At 36.8% G+C, this 25,609-nt stretch overlaps 1 protein-coding gene and 1 pseudogene across 1 annotated transcript; both read right to left on the bottom strand.

Moving 5' to 3' along the window:
* Positions 1–11,865: 11,865 nt before the first annotated feature.
* LOC129249486 (neuroendocrine protein 7B2) lies at positions 11,866–13,176 on the bottom strand. The gene is made up of 2 exons (XM_054889336.1): positions 13,034–13,176; positions 11,866–12,943 (listed from the first exon to the last, which is right to left on the bottom strand). Exons 1-2 carry the CDS (start codon positions 13,050–13,052, stop codon positions 12,183–12,185), a joined length of 780 nt encoding a protein of 259 aa, XP_054745311.1. The 5' UTR covers positions 13,053–13,176; the 3' UTR covers positions 11,866–12,182.
* Positions 13,177–19,068: 5,892 nt separating this feature from the next.
* LOC129253484 (jerky protein homolog-like) lies at positions 19,069–19,701 on the bottom strand (annotated as a pseudogene).
* Positions 19,702–25,609: the final 5,908 nt, after the last annotated feature.

The following is a 25,609-nucleotide window of genomic DNA, read 5'->3' as shown; positions in this document are numbered from 1 at the left end:
TACCCTAATAGGATTATAACTTATGCGAAATTAGAATAAAACATTGTTAAATAATGAGAAATGAATTTTGTCTTTTGATTAGTACATTCGTATTTTAATTTTGTTCACATAAACTCAAGCGTTTATATTATATTACATATTTTTTTTGCTTATAAGTCCACTTTTTTAAATGTTATAATAGTTCACGGGTCAAATATCCAACCACCAATGAAATTGGGACCAAACCGTGATAGTTAAAAATGGCTGCTTGATAAAGCAAATTTACGATAATCGCTGTATACTTTTAATTTAATGATTGATTTACTAGATCTAATTTTTTTTTTTTTTTTTTATTGAAATGTTATAAATTTTTATTTACATTCCATAAAGAATACACCTAGTATAAAACTAATAAGTAATTTTCATTTCACAATTTGAAGTAGCTTAAACAATATTGACAACTAAGTATTGAGGTTTCTTTCTTTTCAATCTTCTTTTTACAGTTGCTTCATCGCTTAGTACAGAAGCTTCTGCGTTAATGTGTTTTTTTAATTTTTCAGCATGCTTAACTGCACAGAAATTGGCTGTGTCTGAGACGGTTTTTAAATTTAAATCCTTGTGCAGATCTTCATTACGCACGTACCAGGGAGCTTTAACGATTCCCCTGATTACTCTATTTTGGAGGCGCTGTATAATGTCGATGTTGGTCTTTGCGGTACATCCCCATAATTGAAGACCATATGGTTGTATATGAGGAGTTTATTTTGAGTTGATAGCTCAGAGTTTCTGCCAATTAGCCATTGGAGTTTTTGCGTCTTTAGATTCAGCTCAGCAGCTTTGATTTTCACGTGCTCTTTCCACTTGAGCTTTACATCTAAAGTCATGCCTAGATACTTTGCACTATTAGCATTTGGCACTATTGCTGACAAAATATGAACTGGTTTGTAGATAATTTTTTTATTAGTAAAATCCACGTGAACTGATTTGGTTTCGTTTAGCTTTACGTTCCAATTTTCAGTCCATGTGACTACTTCGTCAATGGACTTCTGCAGTTTCTGGATGGATTCGTTTTCAGTTTATCCAACGGCTAAGATGCATGTATCATCAGCGAATGTAGCTACTTTGCACATTTTCGGTACTGGTAGGTCTGCGGTATAGAGTAGGTACAGTACTGGGCCGAGTATGCTGCCTTGTGGTACTCCTGCCAATATTTGTTTTATTTCCGAATACGCCTGCTTTTGCTTTACTCTAAAGTACCTATTTGTTATATACGATTCCAAAATGTCAGTGAACTGCAACGGAAGAAGGGATTTTAATTTACAAAGTAGTCCTTCGTGCCATACTTTATCAAATGCCTGGGCAACGTCAAGGAATATTGCTGAGCAGACTTTATTACTCGCTAGCGCGTCTTCTATTGTATGTGTTATCCTGTGTATTTGTTCGACGGTAGAGTGTTTTTCCCGGAAGCCAAACTGATGTGAGGGTATGATGTTTCTACATGCAATTATATATTTTAAGCGTTTGGAGAACAGCTTTTCGAAAAGTTTACCCATTACTGGAAGCAGAGCGATTGGCCGGTAAGATGACACTTCATTCGGATTTTTGCCTGGTTTAGGTAGCATTACTATTTCGGATACTTTCCATTGGAATGGTATATATTTCCAATCTAGGCATGCATTCATTATAAAAGTCAATTTCATTAGCGCCTTAGTTGATATATTTCTCAAAACTTCGGCGGTTATTACGTCGAACCCTGGACTCTTCCTTAATTTTAAATTGGAAATTTCGGTAGCAACTTCATCTATACTGAAATGCTTTATTTTAACGAACTCTTCTACAGTTGATGGCGGAGTGAAATTTATTGTTTTTCCGTGCGGTTGAAAGATTTTCTGCAGGTGGTTGGCAAATACGTCAGCTTTTTCTGCATCGCTTTTAGCCCAAATGTGAATACCATTTTGCTGTTTTATTGGCGGTTTATGTTGAATTGGTCGTTTGACACACGTCATTGCTTTCCAAAGCGAGAAATCACCTGTTTTTTCTGCAGATAAGTTTTTCAGAGTGTTTTTTGTGATATTGTTTTTATGCTCCTCTATATTTTTTCTCTGAGGAATTTCGTTAATCTGTTTAGTTCAGTTTTCTTGGAGGGCACTCTTGTTGATTGCCACTTTTTTCTTACTTTTCGTTTTTCTCTTAATATTTTTCATATTTCTTGTGGATATCTTTGTTGATGGTTATCTCGTCTAATTGTACACTGCATTAGCAGTTTTTCCAGGTTAAAGCAGTTCAAAGTGGTCGATTTCACAAATACCCCACCAAACACTCAAAAACGCCTTTTTCGGATGTTAACCTGGCTCAGCAGTGCTTCGTGGCGGTTCATTCGGAGAGAGCCGCTGCCTTTTGCCTTTTGGACTATCATAAGGGGCCCATTTGCACTGACCAAGCAATCAAGAATCGGTGCTGCATCGTACCGTTGAAGTAATAAGTTGCATGTCGTGGATCGGTGAGCTATGTTTTCTTCAGTTCTCTGTTCTTCTGCTTGCGGAACCCAAAAACCTGCTCTGTTTATTTTACAAATTTGTTCCAAATGTTCTTGGATGGTGGACCAAAGTTGGTTAATAGTATTTATCAGTTCCTCAATTGTTTGACACGGAGTCGGAAAGATCGAAACTACTACATTTGAACTTAGAAAAGCAACCACTTGAGTAATCAAGGCAAATGCTTTTGATAACAACTGCTGTATTACTTCTTCTTCTTGATTGGCGCGATAACCGCTTGCGCGATCTTTTACAGCCTCAAAATCATAAATGTCAACAGTAACAGGGGTGCCGATATGCAAGTGCGCCGACTATTTGTTTGATGACAGGAGGTACTTCGTTTTGTCCACGTTCACCACCAGACCCATTCACTTTGCTTCTTTATCCAATTTGGAAAAGGCAGAACTAACAGCGCGGTTGCCAATACCATCGGCATACGCCAACTGTTGCATTACTACCCTTGTGAAATTCCAAAAGCAAACAATGGCAGATGTGAATATCTGCTGGTATTTGGCCAGCCATTTCACTCAAAATAGCGAAAGAAAATTTAAGGTTAAGTTTTCACAACTAAATGAGTCACTTCAACTTTAAAATGCCTCTGGCGCGACTTTCAAGTATACAATGAGCCCATAAACATGATTTTAGAAAAAAATAGATCCGTTTTAATAAAGTCTATTATACTTATAGTCCCATTTGTTTTAAAATTTTTTACCAAATTTGTACCCATTATATTTAAAATTTTAACCAAAAAAATTTGTTTTAAACATCATAAAAAAATGTTAACTATGTTACACTCATATATTTGTGCACGTATGAACTACTGTGTGTAGGTAAGCGAAATGGTTGAGTTGTACTTAAATAGCGCTAAAGCGCCGTTTTGATACCATTATGACACCTCCAAGGGATATCTACATCCAGGCAGAACTGTTGATGTAATGGAGAAGATTGAAAGAGCACCCAGTGACCTGAATCGTCTAGCTTCCAAACCCGTACATTCACAGAGAAAATGCTCGACAGTATTCTTCTCTGAAAGGTCCCCCAGCTTCTGTAATGGAGATTAAACGGTAAAAATAGCTTTTCTGCTTGTGTTCCGATCGTCCAATGGCCGGTAAGCCCAGCTACGAATTTGGAAATTGAATGGCGTGGAGTCCGCAGAACTTTCTGAGGGTTTTCGAAATAGCACATGAAGAAATGGAGCTCCATCTAGGAACTATTGTAATTTACGATATTTTTTTTTATAATATACATTATATTTATTTAATACACAAACGCCAATCGGCAATATACAACTTGGTAACAATTAATGAAAAGAGAAAAAATTAATTTTGAGGGGAAAGGTTTAAACAAATTAATTGGGTATTTGTAACAATTAATTGATTAAAAAAAAAAAAAATTTTCGAAATGTTGTTTGACCTAGGGTATGGTAATAGACGTGATTTAATATCTGGTACAAAGGTATTGAGTGATCCGCTGTAAAAGTCCACCTCGTTGTGCAGAGAGTTGACGATCCTAGCTATTCGGTTATGTGGACCGTTAAAAACATAGTTTTTAGTTGTCTTTGTGGTTTTTAGCAGGCGGTTGCGTCTCAGTGGAGGTCCAACAGGTGCGAATTCAAAGCAACTATTGATATCTGGGGAATCGATCAGGCCATTCACAACTTGGAAAAAGAATATTAGGTCCGCTACATGCCAACGTGCTTGCAAATTATTGATGTGGAACTGGTCATAGATCTCAAGTGTTGATCTGTATCCTCCTTGGCGACTGTATCGGTAATCCAGGCTTCTGCAAAGTTTTACTTGTACTCGTTCAACGCGTTTGATTGCAGAGTCAGTAAAAGGAGACCAGATTACTGTGCCATATTCCAGAATTGGAGGGACTAAGGAGGAGAAAAGGCTTAGTAAGGTGTTGGGATTTGTGAAGTCCTTGCTGGTTCTTGTAATAAAACCAAGAGTTTAAACGCTTGGAGAGTAACCTTGTTGATATGTTTGTTAATTGTCAATCTGTTGTCTTTGATGATACCTAGATCCTTTATGCTGTCTATTTCACTTATTGTCTCATTGTTTAAATTGTAGTTGGTTGGAGTACAGACGTGCGATCTTGAGAAAGCTACTGCTGCACACTTTTTGATATTCAGGCCTAGTTTGTTGCTGCTGCACCAGGCCGACAATAAGTCAATATCACTCTGGAGAATTTTGGTGTCTTGTACACTAGTAATCGATCTGAAGATTTTTAAATCGTCCGCATATAGCAGGTACTCAGACAGTAAATGATCGCCAATGTCGTTAACGAATATGTTGAACAGAGTTGGACCCAGGTGTGATCCTTGGGGATCATCATGCTTCGTGGATAGATGACCATCCACCCTCACTTGAAACTGCCTTTCAGATAGATATGAGTGGATCCAGCCCAGAGCATTGCCTTGAATGCCGTATCTGTTGAGTTTATTTATCAGGATACAATGATCGACCCTATCGAATGCTTTGCTAAAGTCCGTGTAAATGGTCCTTCGTTTAGCGCTTCTTGGAGGTAGACATAGATAAACAAATTCGAAGTAGTAGACCTATCGCCAACAAAACCGTGCTGCTTGCTGGTGATAACGTTCGAGAAAAATGCTGTGAATTGGGGGAGAACTATTTTTTCAAAGAGTTTAGCGAGAGAGGATGGTATGCAGATTGGTCTATAGTTGAAAACCTCAGACTTAGGACCGTCCTTGTAAATGGGACAGACGTAGGAGGATTTCCAAACTGTTGGGAAGGTACCGGTTTGTAGAGTGTAATCAAATATATGTGTGAGATGTCCGCTGAGGCTGGTAGCACAGTTTTTGAGGAAGGTGTTTGGTAGTCCATCCGGGCCAGCACCTTTCTTTGTATTCAATGTCAGCAGTGCTTTGTAAACGTCATTTATATTAACCTCGAACTCGGTTATAGTATTAGTCGACCTGTGTCCTAGATCAGCTAACGTTAAGCCTCGATGCCGATCCTGATTATATACACTCTTGAAAAAAGATGCGAACATGTTACTAATCTCAATGCCGGAGTCAGCCGATAGATTATTCCAAGTCATGGTAGACGGAATATCGCTGTTACTACTGTATATATATATAATATTTAAGATCTGAGTTTTATTTGATGATTTTTAGTTGATTTTTTATTTTTTTGATCAGGAATAATGATTATCGTGCGACTTCCCTTCTTCTTTTATAAATATACTAGCAAACCCGGCCCCCTTCGCTGGGCACACTAAAATAGAATAGATATGGTTTAGAACAGAAAATATATGATTTTCATATTATTTATTTATATTTCAATATTTTTTGTTTTTCTATTTGTTTTTGAGTAAATATAAAATATAAATTGAAAATCAGGAAAAAAGAAGATTGTTTTTAAATTTCAAATCAACGCATATGAATAAACAATCGTCTTTTTTCCTGATCATCCATGCATTTTTCGTTTCAATTTATATGTTTTATTAAGCATTGGAGCTTTTTTAACCATTATCCATTTATATTTTTCAAAAAAAAACGAAAAAAAATTTTTTTTCCACGAACACATAATTTCATTTCAACATTCGGATTTCACATTAAATTCTCAAATTTCGTAAGAAATTATTCACTGTTCCAAAATCCACTCCAAAAAAATTCACAAACAATTTTTACATGTTGCACTTACGTTTTTTCCTTATGGCATCCAAATCAGAAAGAAATATTGACACATTGTAACTCACACTGTCAATTTGACAGTTCAGTTCCGGCCCAAGCGTTAAAAAAGTAAGCGACATTATGGCTGGTTCAAAAGAACGCTGTACCCGTTGCCAGTGCTCCGAATTATAACCAAACTTTACGAAACCCATTTTCAATACCTACTTAACAATGTGTGTAAGTTTGGTTTAATTCGGTTCAAAGACACGGCGGGTCCACGTTTTGGCATATATTTCGAGACTCTAGTCATCAATAGGTATGAAAATTACCCCGTATTAAAGCACTTATCAACAGCTTTCATTTGATATCCATATTGTACAAACACATTCTAGGGTCCACGTTTTGGTCTCTATCTCGAGACCCTAGTCACGCAGCGGATGGAAATACTCTGAACTAAAGCATTCACCAACAGCTTCCATTTGATACCCATATTGTACATACACATCCGAAGGTTAGCCGGGTCCACGTTTTGACCTATATCTCGAGACCCTATCTAACAATAGATATCCAAACTATACGGAAACCATCTTCAATACCTCCTTAACAATGTGTGTAAGTTTGGTTTAATTCGGTGCAAAGACACGGCGGGTCCACGTTTTAGCATATATTTCCAGACCCTAGTTATCAATAGGTATGAAAATTACCCCGCATTAAAGCACTTATCAACAGCTTTCATTTGATACCCACAACCAAAGGTTACCCGGGTCCACGTTTTGACCTATATCTCGAGACCCCAGTCACGGAGCGGCATGAAAAATACTCTGTACTAAAGCATTCACCAACAGCTTCAATTTGATATCCATATTGTACAAACACATTCTAGGGTCCACGTTTTGGTCTCTATCTCGAGACCCTAGTCACGGAGCGGCATGAAAAATACTCTGGACTAAAGCATTCACCAATCCATGTTACTCGTGGATGATGTAGCTTTCGAATGGTGAAAGAATTTTTAAAATCGGTCCAGTAGTTTTTGAGCCCATTCGTTACAACCAAACAAACAAACAAAGTTTTCCTCTTTATAATATTAGTATAGATAAGAATAATGATTGCTATAAAACTCAAAATCTTATAGAGCATAAACGGTATGAACTATTGGATATAAATTTTATAAGAGCATACCTTTTTTTATGCTCCCCAGCCAATAGAATGAGTGTACCTCACAATACCTTCTGCAGGAGTTGTGAGGTTGAAAAAGAAATTGAGTCGGTACAACTCCTTCTCTGTGAATGCCCTGCACTTCAAAGAAGCTGTGCCAAATATCTCGGCGATTATTTCTTTGAAGACCTGCAAAATTTGCAAAACGTCTCATTGGAGGGACTAGTTGTCTACTTAAACAGATCTAAGTGGTTTAAGCAACTTAGTTAAGGAATGGGCCTGGCCAACCTAACCCATCTACCTTCCTTTTTTTAAGGGCTTTGATAATGAAACATTTGGAATTCCATAAAATCGGGCGAGCGAGGAGGTCGAAAACGCCGTTTTTCCAGATGAGCTTCTGAGAATACATAGTCTTGAATAAATTCATCATCTGCCACACCATATGGCCTGTTGCATCATTTTGAAGGAACCAGAAATCTTCCAACTAATTTTCCCCGACAAATGACTGCAAAAATATGGCGATCACGAACCAATATCGATCACCATCGACTGGACGGTCTTCGCTGTCCATAAAAACAGAATGGCCCTGTAATGTTCGTAGCGCATACACCACCAAACAGTGACTTTGGCATAGTTCATGTGTGATTCGAGGATTTTCAAAGTTCCAGAGCCAACAATTTTATTTATTCAACCCACGTCTGAGAGTGAAATGTACGAACGCTGAGTTAGGATTTTCGAAGAATTACTTTCAAAATAAAATTTCACGATTTCTATCGGGTACTTTTTCCCCCGGGCCCGGAGTTTTCAGAAGGGCCCGGACTCCAAGAAATTTCCTGCTTGAAAAAATATAGTAAATAATACTTCTACCAGAGTTCCATCACAGACTTTTTTGGTGTCACCATATCGAATGTTATGATCACGATTACGAAGAATAAATATAATATGGTAATACAAAAGTGTATATTATTGAGCTCTTATTAAAATGGAACATTTTATGCTACTGATTTATAAGGTAATTAATAATTATAGTGATGATTAGATTAAATTTAGATAGTTGTTTTTTAAATGAAGACCAATTTTGAAACGTAGTTATTCTTTAAAGCAATTTGTCCTTACGTTCAAAAATGTTTCAACATATTCAGTAGTAGTACGAGACGATGGGATATTTTGAAAGAATGTGTACCAACTTCACTTCACCGCTTATCGGATACAAGATACATCGGATACATCAATTCAAGCAGATACAGTCAAAGCGTTTGCTCAAAATCTACCTGGACTGAGGAAAGCTCTTACAAAAGTGACAGGACTTAATCTCACCGTAAAAACGAAACGCGATGTCGATGGAATTATTAAGTACATAAGTAAATTTGAATGTGTCTTAATGTCTTCCATATGGTTCAAGATTCTCACAGCAATAAACTACGTCAGTTTGATTTTACAAAGAAAAGAAGCAACGATTGACGTCGAGGTAAAGAATCTTGAATGCCTAGTAGCAGATCTACAATTGTTACGCAGCCATTGGGGATCGATTTTAAAAGAATGTCAAACTGTTGCAAAAGGTTTGCCAAACACTTCGTCAACATTGCCAGCAAGCCGAAAGAAGAAACGTAATGATGAAGAACCTGAGAATTCAGCGGAAAATATGACCGCCGAAGAAATTGATTTCAAGAGGAACATATTTCTCGTCATCATGGACTCAGTTATCACTGCTATTGAAAATCGGTTTACTGCAATTAAAAACATAAACAACATTTTCTCATTCCTGTGGCTATTTCCTAAAATTGAAAAAGCAGAACTTCAGACAGCAGCTCTTAATTTTGCTAAATGTGTCACTGTGAGATATGTCACTTGAAGAGTGTGTACAAGGCGAATTTTACTGGAAATTCGGAATGTTGTATGCCTCCGTTCGACTTGTTGAATGCCATCACAGCTAAAAACTTGGATACTCTGTTCCCGAACATCTGCATTGCTTTGCGAATATTCTGCACCCTGCCAGTATCGGTTGGCGGCGCCGAAAGATCGTTCAGCGCTTTATCAAAGATCAAAGACTACCATCGTTCTTGTTCAACTCAGAGTCGAGTAACAGGATTGGCAACTTTGTATTTGGAATCTGAGTTAGCAAGGAAACTCGACTTCGATGATATTATAAGAGCTTTTGCCTCAGCTAAAGCAAGAAAAGCAAAAGTCTAAGCATCGTGGCAGTCATTTTCAAATATTTGTAAGGCTCACAAAATGAATAAAAAATTTTAACTTTTTTCAGCTGCGTTTTTCATTTCAGATCTGCTCAAGAGTGTTCTAAAATTCATTTTAATCAATATGTCAAAATTAATTCTATCAAAAATTTTATCAATGAGTTTTTCAATGTTTAAATGTTATATCACCATAACATAATACGCATTTTGATAAATAAAAAACAATTTGAAGGGGCCCGCATCTCAAGTTTCCCCCGGGGCCCGAATACTCTCTCCACGGCCCTGACTGTAGGGCAATCTCATGTACGGCCGCCGTATCCGAATGGATTAGTGTGTGGAAGTGTGTAGGTTGAAACACCAAAATTATAGAAAAGGTTTTTCTAATAGCGGTCGCCCCTCGGCAGGCAATGGCAAACCTCCGAGTGTATTTCTGCCATGAAAAAGCTCTTCATAAAAAATATCTGCCATTCGGAGTTGGCTTAAAACTGTACGTACCTCCATTTGTGAAACAACATCATTTGGCCAAACACCGAAAACGGGTGTAAGCACCAATTATATAATATTATATACTTGTGTAGTATATAATATCTATCATGTACGACTACATAGAGTGCGCGAAAATTATTTCATATTATTTAAAAAAAAAACGTAATAATAGAAGTAAATGAACATATCTTTTAATTAACAACAAAAATAAATAAATGCCTTTAATGCTTTAAAAAATTATGTGGAAGTTTACTTTTTAGTTTTGATAAGATGTAGAACCTAATATTTGTTAATTGTTAAAAAAAATAGTGGATGAGTTCGTGTCAGTTAATTTACGCAGTGTCTACCGACGAAAACTGGCGACCATTTCCTTCAAATTATGGATCAGACATCTTTAAGTGATTTTTTTTTTCTATTTCCACATATTTTTATTTCTTTTTCTAGTAATTCCAAAACAAATTCCATTAAAATAATTACGAAAAATATTAAATTACGACTCCAGGAAAAATGACATTATTTAAATATCCACCATGAGCACTTCTACAGGAAAAATCGGCTAAACAGTCGATTTATGAATGCCTAATTGTTGAGAAGGTCGAGATATCGATGTTGAAGGTTGTTCTGCAACATTTTGCGCTACAGCAGCAATCTTCTCAACAGAACATCCAGTTGTTGGTCTACCAGTCCTTTCTCTATCCTCGACAGAACCAGCTTCTTGAAATTTATTCACCAGCCTTTGAAATGTCGACTCATACAGACGATTATTTCCACCAAAAAAATCACGAATTTTGCGATATGTTGTTCTTAAGGGGTTAGGTGGGTTTCAAAAGCTCAAAATAGGTACATTTTTATGAATTTTTTTTTATTTAATCAACAGAATATTTCATTCCATCAATTTAACACATAAAAGATACATATTTTATAAGTAGTTTGTGAAATTTTCATTGAAAAATTTTGAAAATTAAGGCGTGGACACGTCGTCTCCTATGACCCCTCAAAAAAAAGTTCTCTCGGCGTAGTCAGGATAACTCATGACAGATTCATCTGAAATTCAAAAACAAAAAATTTTCTGTTAGTAGATGTTTCAAACTCGTGCTTGGACGAAGGAAAAAAAAAAAAACAAAAATTACATTTTTGGCGGCGTTGAAAACAAAAAACCCTTATTTTGAGTAGAATTTGCACCCTTCATGCCCTTGAAAAATTACTTGGAATAGAAAAAAAAAAATTCCTTCGTTCAAGCACGAGATAATGTTATTTTGAAGAAGTGTGCAAAATTTGAAAGAGATCGGTTTATAAGTTTTCGAGAAATCGTGACTACCGATTTCAAAAATGTAGTTTCAAGAAAAACGCGATTGAAGATTTAATAGCTAAGCAGCTGCCTCGATATACCTGCCAATCCAAGGGCTATATCTCTTAGAATATGACTCGGATCGTTTTAAAATTTAAGGAATATTCTCAACATATTCAATTATGAGATAAGCAAAAAAAAAAAATTCGATTTTTTGAAATTTTGAAACCCACCTAACCCCTTAAAGGTCCCCCATTTTCATAATAATTTTGACAAATGTCGAAAATTACATAAAAAAAAATTTACCTTCTAGGAATTATTCACTACTGGCATCTAGGCGTCACTTTTGAAAGACCATTTAGAATTATTCAGGCATCAAAATAAAACAGGAAAAAATTTGATCCACCCTAATGTGCTTAGATCTAGTCAAACTTGAGTCAAACTTCGCCATGAAATTTCTTTCAAGCTAAACATTTGCGGCATGCCGCTGAAGTGACACTCCTTAGGCGCTTATGAAACCGGGTCGTTCCACTTCGTTCTTTTGCTCCTCAGAGTGTCCCAAGTCGATTGCTATTAAATTAAAATGCAGATAAATTTATTTTCATTCCAATTGAAATTTGTTTTCATGAGAGCAGCGAGTTCACCATTTCACGTTTTAGTTAATTTTAAATAACATGGGTTTTCCACATTTAATGTCTACAATGATTTGACTACATAATACAATACTTATAACTCTACGTAATTACAGTAAAATAAATGGCGCATAATATTACGCTTGTGTCTCATATAATATGTTCGTGTATACAACCACACAGCAACATGTATCACACATACATATTTCAACAGCACAAAGAGACATAGAATGGTACATAACATTTATTAACAAATTCCACTTAATATTTGCACTTAACCTAAGCCCTGATATGATCACCTTTTTTGGCGGCTATGGGAAGCTTCTCGCCCTGCAAAAATGGATTATTTGGGCCGCCATGTTTTCCAGCAGCAAAGCCATAGAATTTCTTCACCACAGCGTTGGGATTGTCAATACCATTCTCATTCTGAAATTGGTGCATCAAGAATTTTTCCATAGTCGAAGTCATCTCATTGGCGCTAGCATTGCTATCTTGGCCGGCGCAATCGAACATGTGTTCATTGTCGCAGGTGCACTCCTGTGCAGCCTGGAATTCGCGACTGAAAATTGCCGTATTCTCGAAATCAGATATACAGCCCTGACTCTCCTCGTAGCCATATGGACAGGGATTTGGGGGATTGCAGTAGGCCGGCAATGTAGCATCGGTCTTGATGGCTGGGAAGCGATTTGGCATCTCACCCATGCCACCGTTTATGTACTGATGGCCCCACAAAGTGCTGTGCTGTAAGTACTCCTGGTCACGTATGGACGGATGCGAGCCAAACATGGCACGGTATTCGTATTCATCTGGACCATCGTTGTTGTTCTTCGAAGAACGTGACACTAAATCAACACTTTTGGGTGCATCTGAAAGTAAATCGAAGTAATTTTGCACCGGATCAATATCCTTGTCCATGCGGTTTAGCAATTCGGTAAGTAGTACATCGGCGAATATGTTTTCCTTCGACATTGGACTAAAAGCATTAACATGTTGCTGACTGCCAAGCAATAAAATTGCCAACAGCACAAAGCTGGAAGCGCCTGAAAGTAGACAAAGTAATAAGTATTCAAAAATGCCGATTGATTTGTTTCAATTTATTTCCACTGTTTTCTTGTTAAACTTAATCTTACCGTTATGTTGAGTAGACATATTGTTAATGATGAGTCGCTGCGGGTTTTTCCGCTTTCATTCACTCACTCAAACGCTTTTTGGTATCTACTTAGTTGTGACGTGTGACGCTTGTGATATTATTGATTTTTCGCTTCGGCAGCACTGCACTACTTGTCGTATGTTGCTGTTATTTTGCTATTTTTTTATTTTTTTTTTTTTGTATTCGGTTGTTGTCCAATTGCAAGTATGTGAGTGAGTTCGTGTTTCCAGCTGACGCAAAGCCAACTGTTGTGCCTTGTGGCTGTTAGCAAAACAACAAAACAAAAACAGACTTCCCTATGTACATATTTTGGTCTGTTGGCGAAAAAGCTCATCGTCAAATGTTATTTCAAAGAGAAGCACGGCAATATGAGTGCCCAAGAATGCGCATATCGAAGTGAGAAAATGGATGCAACTTTACCATTACGCAATTCTAGACGAGGTTTTAATTCTCTAGAAGATGTGTTATAAATTATTTAGCTGCTCGATGGCATGCAGCTTGTCACTGATTCGTTATAGTAGCCTTTGAAGTTTTACAGTTACAATCTTGATTCAATTATAGAAGGTTTGGTAAGTAATGACAAGGGCGCTTTGACACTCGCTTATTTTAGGGCTGCATTTACCAAGGATGGAGAAAGAGGGAAAAATGTTTTCTGCTTCTTGCCTAAAGTACGTAAAGAAGCTAATTAGTCCTGCAATTAGTTTATATTGGTTATTAAACTACATTAAAACAAAACCATAAAAAAATTATTGTTTTCTTGTAAAGCAAATATAATATTATATTTATTTAGAATATTTTCGATGTTTATCTAACAGCACAAAAGCACGCAGAACTAAGTTTTGTTATTTAAGTACAGTTAGTGCCATAAATAAGTATACAGGAGCCTGATTTATGGAATTGTTTCACGCCAACGCTTTCCTTAATATGTAATCAAAATATTTTACCCATGGTAATTGGGTACTGGGATAAGCTTTCATATGCGCCTTAATTTAGCTGTAAATTTTAGGTACCGTTATCCACGCTTTGCTTTGCCTTTGATGCCAGCGAAATTTATGTCACAAAAGTTAGTATACAGCTAACGATTGTTCAGTTAGCATAACATTTATTTTTACGTATTGATTAAAAAAGTTAAAGCTATTACAAGGAAATAATTAAAGTGAGTATAGAAATTTAGCGAAGTACGTTTTGTATTAATTTTTGCGACATTTTTAGTAATGGCACCAAGAGGAAAAGAGCTTTCTGATGATGTAAAAAAAATTTATTATAATATATCACAAGGAATATAAATCATTGCGAGAAATCGGTCGTTTGATAGATAGGAGTTTTACTACAGCTCAAAAGATTGTGAATAAATATAAAAGTGCGAGAAGCCCCACTAATTAAGAGCGTTGGGAGCGTCCATCGCTCTTAAGTCTCAGAGAAAAAATCTTAGTCGTACGGAAAATCAGGACAACCCCTAAAATAAGTGCCCCCAAATTGAAATCTGAAGTTGAAAATGAAATGGAAAACAATTTAGCACCCAAACTATTCGCCGGGTTTTGCATAGTGCTGCCCTTCGTGAGTAGTGTCAATCGGAGTAAACAGATTTCATTCGCAAAAGGTCATGAAAAATATGACCAAACGTTTTGGAACCAAGTCATATTTTCTGATAAGTGTAAGTTCAGTATCTGTGGATCTGATGGTCGTGAAAAAGTTTGGAGAAAAAATAACGCGGAACGTTGGATCCAAGCAATATGACCGGCACTGTGAAGCATGGAGGGGGTTCTGTAATGGTTTGAGGATGTATGGCTGCGAACGGGGTTGGTATTTATCGAAAATATTATAGACCGATATGGTTATTTAAATATTTTGAAAAGTATTTTAAAAGAAAGCGCTACGAAATTGGGCCTTGGAGGAACGTTTATCTTCCAGCAGGATAATGACTCCAAGCACACATCCAACATTGTACGAGAGTGGCTGTTATACAATGTGCGAAAACAGCTGAAAACACCGCCACAGTCCCCGGATACTAACCCAATCGAACATTTATAGGAACATTTAAAGCGGCAAATACGTAAACATCCGATTAGAAATAAGGAGCAACTGAAAAACGTCCTTCAAGAGGAATGGAAAAAAATACCAACAGCTGTAACTGAAAACTTGGTGAAATCAATGCCATCACGACTTAAAGCGATTGTAAAACCTGATAGTTATCCTACCAAATACTAGGACTTGATTTTAATTATGTTTTTTAGTTCACAAATTAATAATATGATGAACTGTATACTTACTTTTGAGACATGAATTTTTATAAAGTTTTATATAAAAAGCCATAATTAAGTTCCTTTTTAAAATTTTGTCACTATTTGGATTAAATATAATTTTTGTATTTCATTCATGTAAATAAAGCAGAATTTTGTTATAACTTAGGTTGTTTGAAAGAAACGATTGGGGGCAAATTGAGAACGTATCCGGTGTATACTAACTTCTGTTACTAACTGTATGTGTTTTAAGTTAGTTCGTAGTTGTAAAACAAATATTAGTTAGATGTGAAACGAGCAAAAGTAAAAACATGGAGTCTCTAACGGAGTATTTTCATTACATTAAAAAGGAAATACTGCCAGTAAACAAAATAAGCTTTAATGTAGATTTGCGAGTATATTTTTTATTAAAAGTTTAGTAGTTTAAAGTTTGTTTACCTTAATGTACTTGGACCTACTGTAATATTAGTTAGTGTTAGCAGATGTAGGGACGTTGAACTTGCGCAGAAACCAAAAACCTGTAAACCAGAAGTTTTAAAATGTGTTACTTCAAATATATGTATAACTACGACTTACGTCCTTTGTAGACGGAAAGTGCAAGGACTTGATCGTAGATCTACGTACAGCGTACTGTTCTAGACCCGTATGGTATCGACGAAGACAGCCAGTTCGGAGGCCAAGTCGATTTCAGTGGCACCAACACCAGACACATAGCGACCGTCACGTGCCAAACACTTGAAGTTAATTTGAAGTGAAGTGAAGTGAAGTGAAATTGTCCGAAGAACCACATATGACAATGGTAGGAGCACACGTATTGTTGCCTTCGTTTCTAAAAAGCACTACAGTTATACCACTTAGCTCTTCAACACACCTCCCGCTGCACTTACGCGCCTGTAAACTCCTGTAAATAAAAACTCTTAAATACAGTACAATTCCTCTTAACCGGTCACCTCGGGACTGCATACTTGGCCGGTTGCCGTTTAATCCGAAGTGTACTTGTATAATATATTGTATACATACATATAAAAAAATGGAAAAACATTTTTTACATATTTATGTATTTTATATTTACATATGTTAATGTGTTACATCAATAAAATATAAGTGTAATAATTATTTTTTGAAAAAGTCTGTGATTTTCTTCTGTTTTTTAACCTTCAGTGAATTTCTGAATGCGACATCCCTCCATTTTCTAATCACCAAAACGTCAAATGCTGTTGACTCATGTTGCTGCTCAATGTATTTCAATGCAATTTCCATCACATTTTTGGCTTCTTCATGAGAAACTGTTTTCTCCTCCTCAACGTCATCATCTTCCTCTTGTTCTTTGTTTGCTAAATCTATGATTTCGTCATCATTCAAAAATTCATTTTCAAGGTGTTCGTCACAGTTTATCATCCAATTTTCCACATCTTCTGCCTGTAATGATTCGTTACCCGATAACTTTTGAAGGTCTTGTAAAGTAGATTTGTTTTCTTCTTCTTCAGTCCCTGCAATATTCGAGATCATAATTAGATTCTCAACATCTGGCCAAAGTTTTCTCCAAGACTTAACAAACGTTGAAGAGGGCATTTCTTGAAATGCTGTAGCTAACATATAGATAACGTCCTTGATATTGATACTTTTGATGACTTCTAAGACCTTTGTCTTCACTCTCCGAATGTTGCAGGATTTCAGAAACAAGTTTACGCCTGTATCGTCTTTTTAAGCTTTTGATCACTCCTTGGTCCATTGGTTGCACTAAGCTTGTCACATTAGGAGGAAGATAAACTAATTTTATGTCATCTACAGCGCAGTCATGAGGATGGGTTGGAGCATTATCTAACACAAGAATTGCTTTAATAGGCAAGTTTACACTTTTTAAATGTTTTTTGACTTTTGGAACAAACTCCAAAATAAACCACTCTTTAAATAAGTCTGAATTCATCCACGCTGATTTTTGTGACTTATAATAAACCGGAAGGGAAGATGGATTCAAGTTTTTGAATGCCTGTGGTTTGGCAGAATTGCCAATAATGAAAAGAGGAATTTTATGAGTCCCTCCTGCATTCGAACAAACGGCCACTGTAATACGTTCTTTGTTCTTTTTGAAGCCAGAGGCAGACTGTTCATGACTGCCTAGAAAAGTTGTTTCCGGTAACATTTTAATGTTTAGCCCGGTCTCGTCCATATTATAGACTTGTTCTGGAGATATTTCCTCTGTTTTAACCATTTCACCAAACTTAGTCTTGAATTCTGTCGCACCAGAAGTATCAGCAGACATTTTTTCTCCACTTACATGTGCGAAATGAATTCCGTGTGACTTCTTCCATCGATTAAGCCAACCACTACTTGCCACAAAGTCACCTCCAATATTAATCTTCTGGTGGATAGCCAAAGCTTTTTCTTTCAAAATTGGGCGGCCAATCGGTGTACCTCTTCGACGTTCCTGAAGAAACCAGATCCACAAAGCTTCATCGACGACTTCGCAAATCGGTTTTTTTCTCGTACAACGGCTACAAACGACAAAATCCTATCTAACATCGTTTATAGTTTACTTCCCCGTAATATCGGGGAAATCCCAGCCGCATCGCCTCGCCGGTGAATTTCTTGGAAAATATTGCATTGCGCTCGGCTGTTGTAAACAGGCCGGTTAATCCGTCGACCGGTTAATGCGAAGCCGGTTAAGAGGAATTATACTGTACAATATATTTACAAATATTCTAACATAATTTACTTACTGTGGTACATGTAGGGTAACCGCGATTATATTTGCAGTTCTAACAACCTATGAAGGAAAAGATTTAATAAGAACTTGTACAAATGCCTGATCGAGATTTACATGCATGAGTATTTACAAACGAGTACTGCCTGTAGCAGGAAGACAGCTTGAAATGACAGTCTATAACCAGAATCAGGGCATGATCGATATAAATAATGAAAAACATTATTAATTTGCAAAATAATTCGTTTTTAATACAATACTTACTCGGATGTTTCCAATTAAATAAACGGGTTTCAACGAATATGAATAAAGCAACGTGTCAAAATGGAAACAGTCTTGCCGACCATATAATTTTCACCAAAAGTTTAGTTTTTACTACAATTCAAAAGTTTTTTTGTGAAACATGTACAGTAGATTCTGTTTTTATGCGGTGGATACGTTCCGCAAGAAACAGCATAAAAAAAGCTACCAGTTCTATAGTAAAACTATAGATACGTTTCAAATGCTAAAACCGCATAAATCTGAAATAATGCAATAAAATCGCATAAAAAAGGGCACTAGTCCCATATTATAACTATAGATACGTTCCATAGACCGAATGAATCTGAAATAATTATTATAAATAAAATCGCACAAACAAAATATTGTATTTTTGAAAATTATATCTTTATTTAAGAAACGTCAGAATCGAAAAATAAATTTACGTCAGAAATAGAATCAGACAATACAGTAGACGCTCACAAATTAGAACCACTTTGTTTTTAGGGTGATTCTAATTTCTGAAAAATTCTAATTCCTGGACGTTTTTTTATTTCAATAAAACCTTAAAATTTAAGTCAATTTGCATTGAAAAACTACAATGAAATTTTGTCTTACTAAATTTTATTCATAAAAACGAGGAAACATAAGGTAACAATCCAATATACATATATGTATTTATGCGCTAAGTCAAAAAAAGGTCCAAAAAACAAAAACTCCAATTACAGTAAATATATTTTTTTTTATCAAAAATACATAAGAGATCGATAAATATACATTAAAACAGCCAAAAATTAATCAAAAACTTCGTAACTAATTTGCAGGCATGTAGTCTGTTATTGCTGTTTGTTTCTTCCTTTTATTTGTTTCTGCAATAACAATCTCATTGCGAAGAGCTAGCAGATTGCTTGTGTGCTTTGCGGAAAACGATTCACTATAAGTACACCATTTTATTAAATTATTGACGCTTTCAATGGCTGTAGAAGTAGAGACAACTGGTAAGACCTCCCGGTCATCAAATTCGCTGCTACCTGAAGACTCATCATCGCTATTGAGATCATGTGCAGGGTCGTCATCAAGCACATCATTGTTCCATATTTCAATTTCTGGTATGCTAATGTTATTAGTTGGCTCTATTTCTGTTAAAAGTGCTTGAGCTGCCTGAAGAGCTCCATTGCAGTCTTGATCTTTTTGCAGTAGCTGTGCTAATGGCACATCATCGTCATCACTTTCATACTGATCAGAGTCCCAGTTGTTCAACTTTGACCAGGACTTTTTTATTACTCTTTCTGGAACATCATACCAAGCTTGCTTTAATAGCATGATTGCATTTCGAATTGAAAAGGATTTCTAGCGAACCTTGAGGTCACCTCCTTCAGCAATTAATTGAGAAAGAAGCATACTTCTGTAGTTTAGCTTGGTTAACTTAATAGAATTCTGATCCATTGGTTGTAAAGTTGCTGTTACATTTGGTGGAAAGAAAAATGCAACTATATTTCCATCGTCGCTTTGAAGTTTCTCAATTGGTGCATGAGCAGAGCAGTTGTCAATTAGCAAAATTGCCTTCGGAGGCAAATTATTTTCCTGAGAAAAACGAATCACCTGTGAATTGAAAATATTTTGGAATTACTGAACCTAAAAACAAAGTTTTTTCTTAATATACCTCATGAATAAATATCTTGTGAAACCAATCATGAAAAATCCGAGATGTCATCCAAGCATTTTTTGAAAAGTTGTAATGGAGTGAATTATTGAATCCTTGGAAACTTCTTGGTTTTTTTGCTTTTCCAATTACTAATGGCATTAATTTATGTGATCCATCAGCATTTACACCAAGTAACACTGAAATTCGTTCCTTCTGGATTTTATACCCGGGGGCGGTTTTCTCGAAAAGAGAGACGTATGTTTTGTCAGGTAAACAACGGTAAAATAATCCGGTTTCATCTACATTATATACTTGTGACTCCATTAGCCCCATCTCATCGACTTTTGCACGAAATCTGTGAATAAACGGGGTGACTGAAGCAACATCACTAGAGAGAATCTCGCCACAAATTTTTAAAAAACGTATTCCGTGTCGTTTTTTAAATTTGCTAAACCATCCATCACTTGCGCTAAATGTACTTTCATCTTTATCGGGATATTCCACTTTGAATATTTGTTTGGCTTTCTCCTTTAGTATTGGCCCAGTTAATGTACACTTTTTTTCGCGTTGATTTAAAAACCACTCATAAAGACTTGCTTCCATTTTTGGATATTCAGCGATATGCAATGATTTTTTGTTAGCCTTATGATAGGTATTAGAAACAGCACTTAAAATTGATGATTTCATAGATTTGATATAGGTGATTGCAGATGGCGCCACATCAAATTCTAGGGCTAACCGCTTCCCTTGAATACCTTGGCCAAGCTTTTCTTACGTTTATTTGGCATTTCAACGAACGACTTTTACTTTTAAGCAAACAATGCCGAAACACGTGCACGCGAATCGAATTTCAAACAAAAACTAACAAAAACTGTACAGATAGCGACGAAAATCCAACGACTACCGAGCGTAACATGAATAAATTGGGATTCCCCTTTTTATATCTATTTTGCAACAAAAAAACAAAATACGCTCTGAAATTAGAATTTTCGATTCGAATCGAATTCAAGAAGTTGATTCTAATTTCTGGAAATTCTAATTACTAAGAGTTCTAATTTGTGAGCGTCTACTGTACCCACATGTTGCGCATTCGTTTAGGATTTGGCGTAAAATCACTTTCATCACTTGAGGAAATGTACACACGTATGCAGGCGGTTCCATACTTGTAGCGTTAGCATTTCTCATGTAATCTGTGATGAGTTTTTGCTTAGCTGGTTTAGAATCTTGTTTATATGTACAATTCCCGATAGGTCGACATGCATTTTTTAATTAAAAAAAAAACCTCACTATTTCAAAAACGCATAAAAAACAGCCGCATAAAAACAGAACCTACTGTACTTTTTTTTTTATAAAGAAGCAACACGATTTAAAATAAGGGAGCTTACCTTACCTTTTATAATACAATCATGAGATACAATTTATTTCAAATTTTCTACAACAAATTATTATAGCTGAGTGCAAATCTGGTGCTGCGTAGACGTGCTAGTCCAGCTAGAAAAGTAGTAAAATAATTTGTTACTTAAAAAATGCAGCGCCATGCATAGCGAGCTATCGAGAAGGGCGATGAGCCACAAAAACAAGTAACAGTACTGAAGAGAGTAATCGGGAAGTATGTTGAATGTGATATGATGAGTGAAGGGTCATGTGAAGAATTATGCATCCATAGGAAGCCTTACAAATGCAATAGTTTCTCGAAAAAAGTCGTTTCCTCTTGGAAAATTCTGGCAAATGTCATCAACGATTTTCAAGGCCAGACTTGCTACTTGCCATTTACTTGCGTGCTGATGATGGGTGGTGGTATGTCAGGTGAGAAGTAGATACATATATGAGGTGTACCCATGGTGTAATACAAATTACCGTCACTCGATGAGGTTAACCCAGAAAATAATAACAGTAAAGAAGTAAACAAAATATATATAATAGTATACATGACATGATAGCTGACATGTCATGCGGAGCGTCATGGTCTCACTAAGATCTTCATACGAGTATTATTTTGGAAAAGCCTACCAAATGTCATCGATGATTTCCCATGTCACACATGCAACTTGCATAATGTCATACATCGGTTTCCAAGCAGGATGCTTACGTAGGCGTGTACATGCATTAGGATGGTAAAAAAACCTTGTCTTTGGTACTACTCGTATTCCTTAAATTTGTTCGACGGCGAGAGAAATTAGTAATATTTACCCACTTCTCCAACGCTTTGAAAATTATCATTAAGTTTCCACATTTTTGTAAATTTGGTGTGCAATATTTATAGATCGGTTTAATTTAATATCCTCTTTTGAATTCTTGAATTTGACACACGTCCCATAAATGGTATGATATGCTTTGTTAAAAACAATGTATATTTTGTATTGACTCTGGAAACGCTCTAAACTAAAAAAACTCTCTCCCATAAGCGGAAACTTTTTTCAGTACACACCAAGCGGACAAATTTATCAGTCCCTTAGGTATCCGCAAGAGAGAGTAAGAAATTTTATTCAATACTTCACCATTACTCCGTGGCAATGTTTTGCGCCTGAAAGGGTGCTACTCATTTTGATAATCAACTAATAGAGGCTAAATTTACGACTGATATGGAATGCTTATCAAAATTAGCAGTTAAGAGTGTTTTCTGCTTCTCGGAAAATGTTCTTAAACATAAATTGATCATATATGTATGTATACACCCATACACCCATACACCCATAAACCCATAAATTATGCAATCTTTTAATGAACTGTTAGAAAATGGCGTACCAAAATCTTTTTACAGGGTGGCTGATGAATTTTGCTACATTAAGAAACTCAAATAACTTTTTTTTTAGTGTATGGAATTCATTTATTTTTTTTTTTTCAAGTTGAAGGTCATTAAATTTTATTAAATGTAGCTTAACTAGTTTTAAAAATAATTGAATTTAAATGCCCCCCATGCTCGTTGACACAAGTGCGGCATCTTAGTAAAAAGTTGTTCATTGCTGCTTTGAGAGTTGCGACAGGAATAGCCGCAATTGTTGCCCGAATGAATTGTTTTAGTTCATCCAAATTTGTTGGCTTTGTTTTATAAACTTCTTGTTTACATAAACCCCACAAGAAAAAGTCAGGTGCAGTAAGGTCAGGCGACCTGGGGGGCCAACGAAATTGGGAGTTTCTTGAAATCAGTTTATTGGGAAATTTTCGTCGCAACTCTGTCATAATAGTCTGGGCTATGTGAGACGTTGCCCCATCTTGTTGAAACCACACAGAGTTGAAAGGAATTCTCTTTCGGCGTAATTCTGGATAGAAAAATTCTTTCAGCATTTTCAAATAACGGTCTCCAGTAACCGTAACGGTGTGACCATTTTCTTCAAAAAAATAAGGCCCGACAATACAGCGTGAAGAAACCGCACACCACACTGTCACGCGAAGAGGATGCAATTCCGTCTCGTGGAGTATCTGTGGGTTAGAAGTACTCCATATTCGACAATTTTGTTTGTTCACATTGCCGTTTAAATCGAAATGGGCCTCATCAGACATGAAAAGGCAGTTTAACATGTTTTGGTCTTCTTCCACCATTTGCAGGATCTTCTGGTAAAATTCCAAGCGAATCGGCAAGTCTGCTGCATTCAGTTTGTTAACCATTTGAATTTTGTAGGGAAATAAGTCAAAATCTTTGTGCATTATTGTTTGCAAAGACTGTCGGCTGACACCAAGTTGAGCAGATAAGCTTCTTGTTGAAACCCTTGGATTGCTTTGTATAGCTGCAGCTACAGCAGCGATCGTTTCCTCCGTCCGAACTGGTGGGTTTCGATGATAAGGCCTTCTTGCGACTGTTCCCTGCTCAGCAAAATTATTCACCAGTCTCATTATGGTCCATCTGCTCGGGGGATCGCCGCCAAACATCCGCCTGTACTCTCTCTGTACCAAAACTACGGACTCCAGTGCGTGATAGCGGCGGACTATCCAAATTCTTGTTTGCGTGTCCCAGTTATCCATTTTAATAAATTTTAAAGATCAATCTGCAAATTAAAACAAAAATGGAACAGATAACTTAAAAAGAAAAAAAGTTATTCAATTTTTTTTTGGTAGCGGCTTTCATCAGCCACCCTGTAGTTTCATTTGACGTAGGCACCGAGGATCAAGTTTAAATTTCCTCTAGTGTCACAACCAGAACATGCCGAAACACTTGATATCTTTCCATGCTTTGATTGTCAATTGATCCAACTATATATTCGTTAAGTTCACCCGGCCATTGCCTTATTCCAAATGCCGCAGAATCTCCCGAGCGCTTATGTCAGACAAAGGTAATAAGGCGTATGATAAGAAGAGTGTCATAAATGGCTCACAAGCGTAAGCAGAGGCAACTGTAAACTGAGTCCAAGACAGCTGAATTTCATTGTACCAAAGGGGACGGTACTTATGGCACAGAGGTAATCTTCTTTTTGTGCATTGAGCTTTGAAAATTATTGTAAATATTCAGTGAATGGCTCATTAATATTGTGATTTGAAGATTTAAATTAAACAAACTAATGTAAATGAAGTGCCGCCTATTAAATTGCCGCGCGCACAAATGAATATACAGGGTGTGGCACTCGAAATGTAACCAATTAAAAAGGCCATAACTTTAGTTTGGAAAATTACTTTTATTTCAAAAATGTATGAAAATAATACAAAATTAAGAATCAATTTACTTTTGCTCGATATGACCACCTTTTGCCTTGACTATGGCCTTTATACGGTCCAGAAACGAACCGCAAGCTGCCCGAATGTGACTTGCAAGTATTTTAGCCCACTCGCGGGCAATGGCTTTTTTCAGCGCTTCGAGACTGGGGAATCTTTTAGTTCGGACCTTGCTCTCCAAAATGGCCCAAAGAGAATAATATATGTGATTCGCGTCTGGTGCATTTGAGAGCATTGTGTGGACGTTATGAAGTTCGAAACGTTGTTTTTTTGCCATTCTTGGTTCACTCGAGCTTTGTGAGATGGTACCGAGTCCTGTTGAAACGTCCATGGTCTGCTACCGAAATGTTTCTCTGCCCACAGCTTCAAAGCAACCTCCAGGTTAGTTTAGGTAAGGTTGGTATGGTTGCCCAAGGAGTGAGCACACTGATGGATTCGTACTTTGTGATACCATTGTGAAGGCGGTGAGGTGAAAGAGAAAGACCGATGGGATATAGGGAGAGGGCGGGGAGAGGTAGTGCTGGGATGGTTAGGAGAGTGTGGATTACGAACGATGAGGCTTATGTCAAAGAATTCGGACGCAGTCGAAAGTGAGGTCAAGCATTCCTTGACCAGTTTGGCTGTCGGAGTAAATATTTACTTTTTTGACTGTTAGTACGCATCTGAGCAACCAATCAGCTGTCTCCTTGAATGCGGCTACCTCTGCCTGGAACACACTGCAGTCCATTAACCTAAATTTGAGTCTGATGGGGAGCTCCTCGCAAAAGAGTCCTCCGCCAACCTTTCCTTCCAACTTATTACAGATCCATCCGTGAACAAGTTCATCAGGCCCTGCCCTCAAGTGTAGCCTTCCGTCCACTCTTCCCTTGACGGAATATGAGTGGAGAAGGTTACGGTTGGACTAAGCTAGGGTATAAACTCTTCCGTTGACAGAGGGATAAACTCGAAGTTTCTAAGGATGCTTGAATGCCCATAAGTGAGGTTGAGCTTATAGCCCAAGCGCCTCAGTCTGACTGCATTACGTGTAGCGGCAATTCTGCCTGCGATGTCTACGGGTACCACATT

This window comes from Anastrepha obliqua, chromosome 1, assembly GCF_027943255.1.
Source record: "Anastrepha obliqua isolate idAnaObli1 chromosome 1, idAnaObli1_1.0, whole genome shotgun sequence".
Classification (NCBI taxonomy): Eukaryota; Metazoa; Arthropoda; class Insecta; order Diptera; family Tephritidae; genus Anastrepha; species Anastrepha obliqua.
Note: the sequence above shows the minus strand (reverse complement) of the source record. Positions and strands in the feature narration are given on the sequence as shown.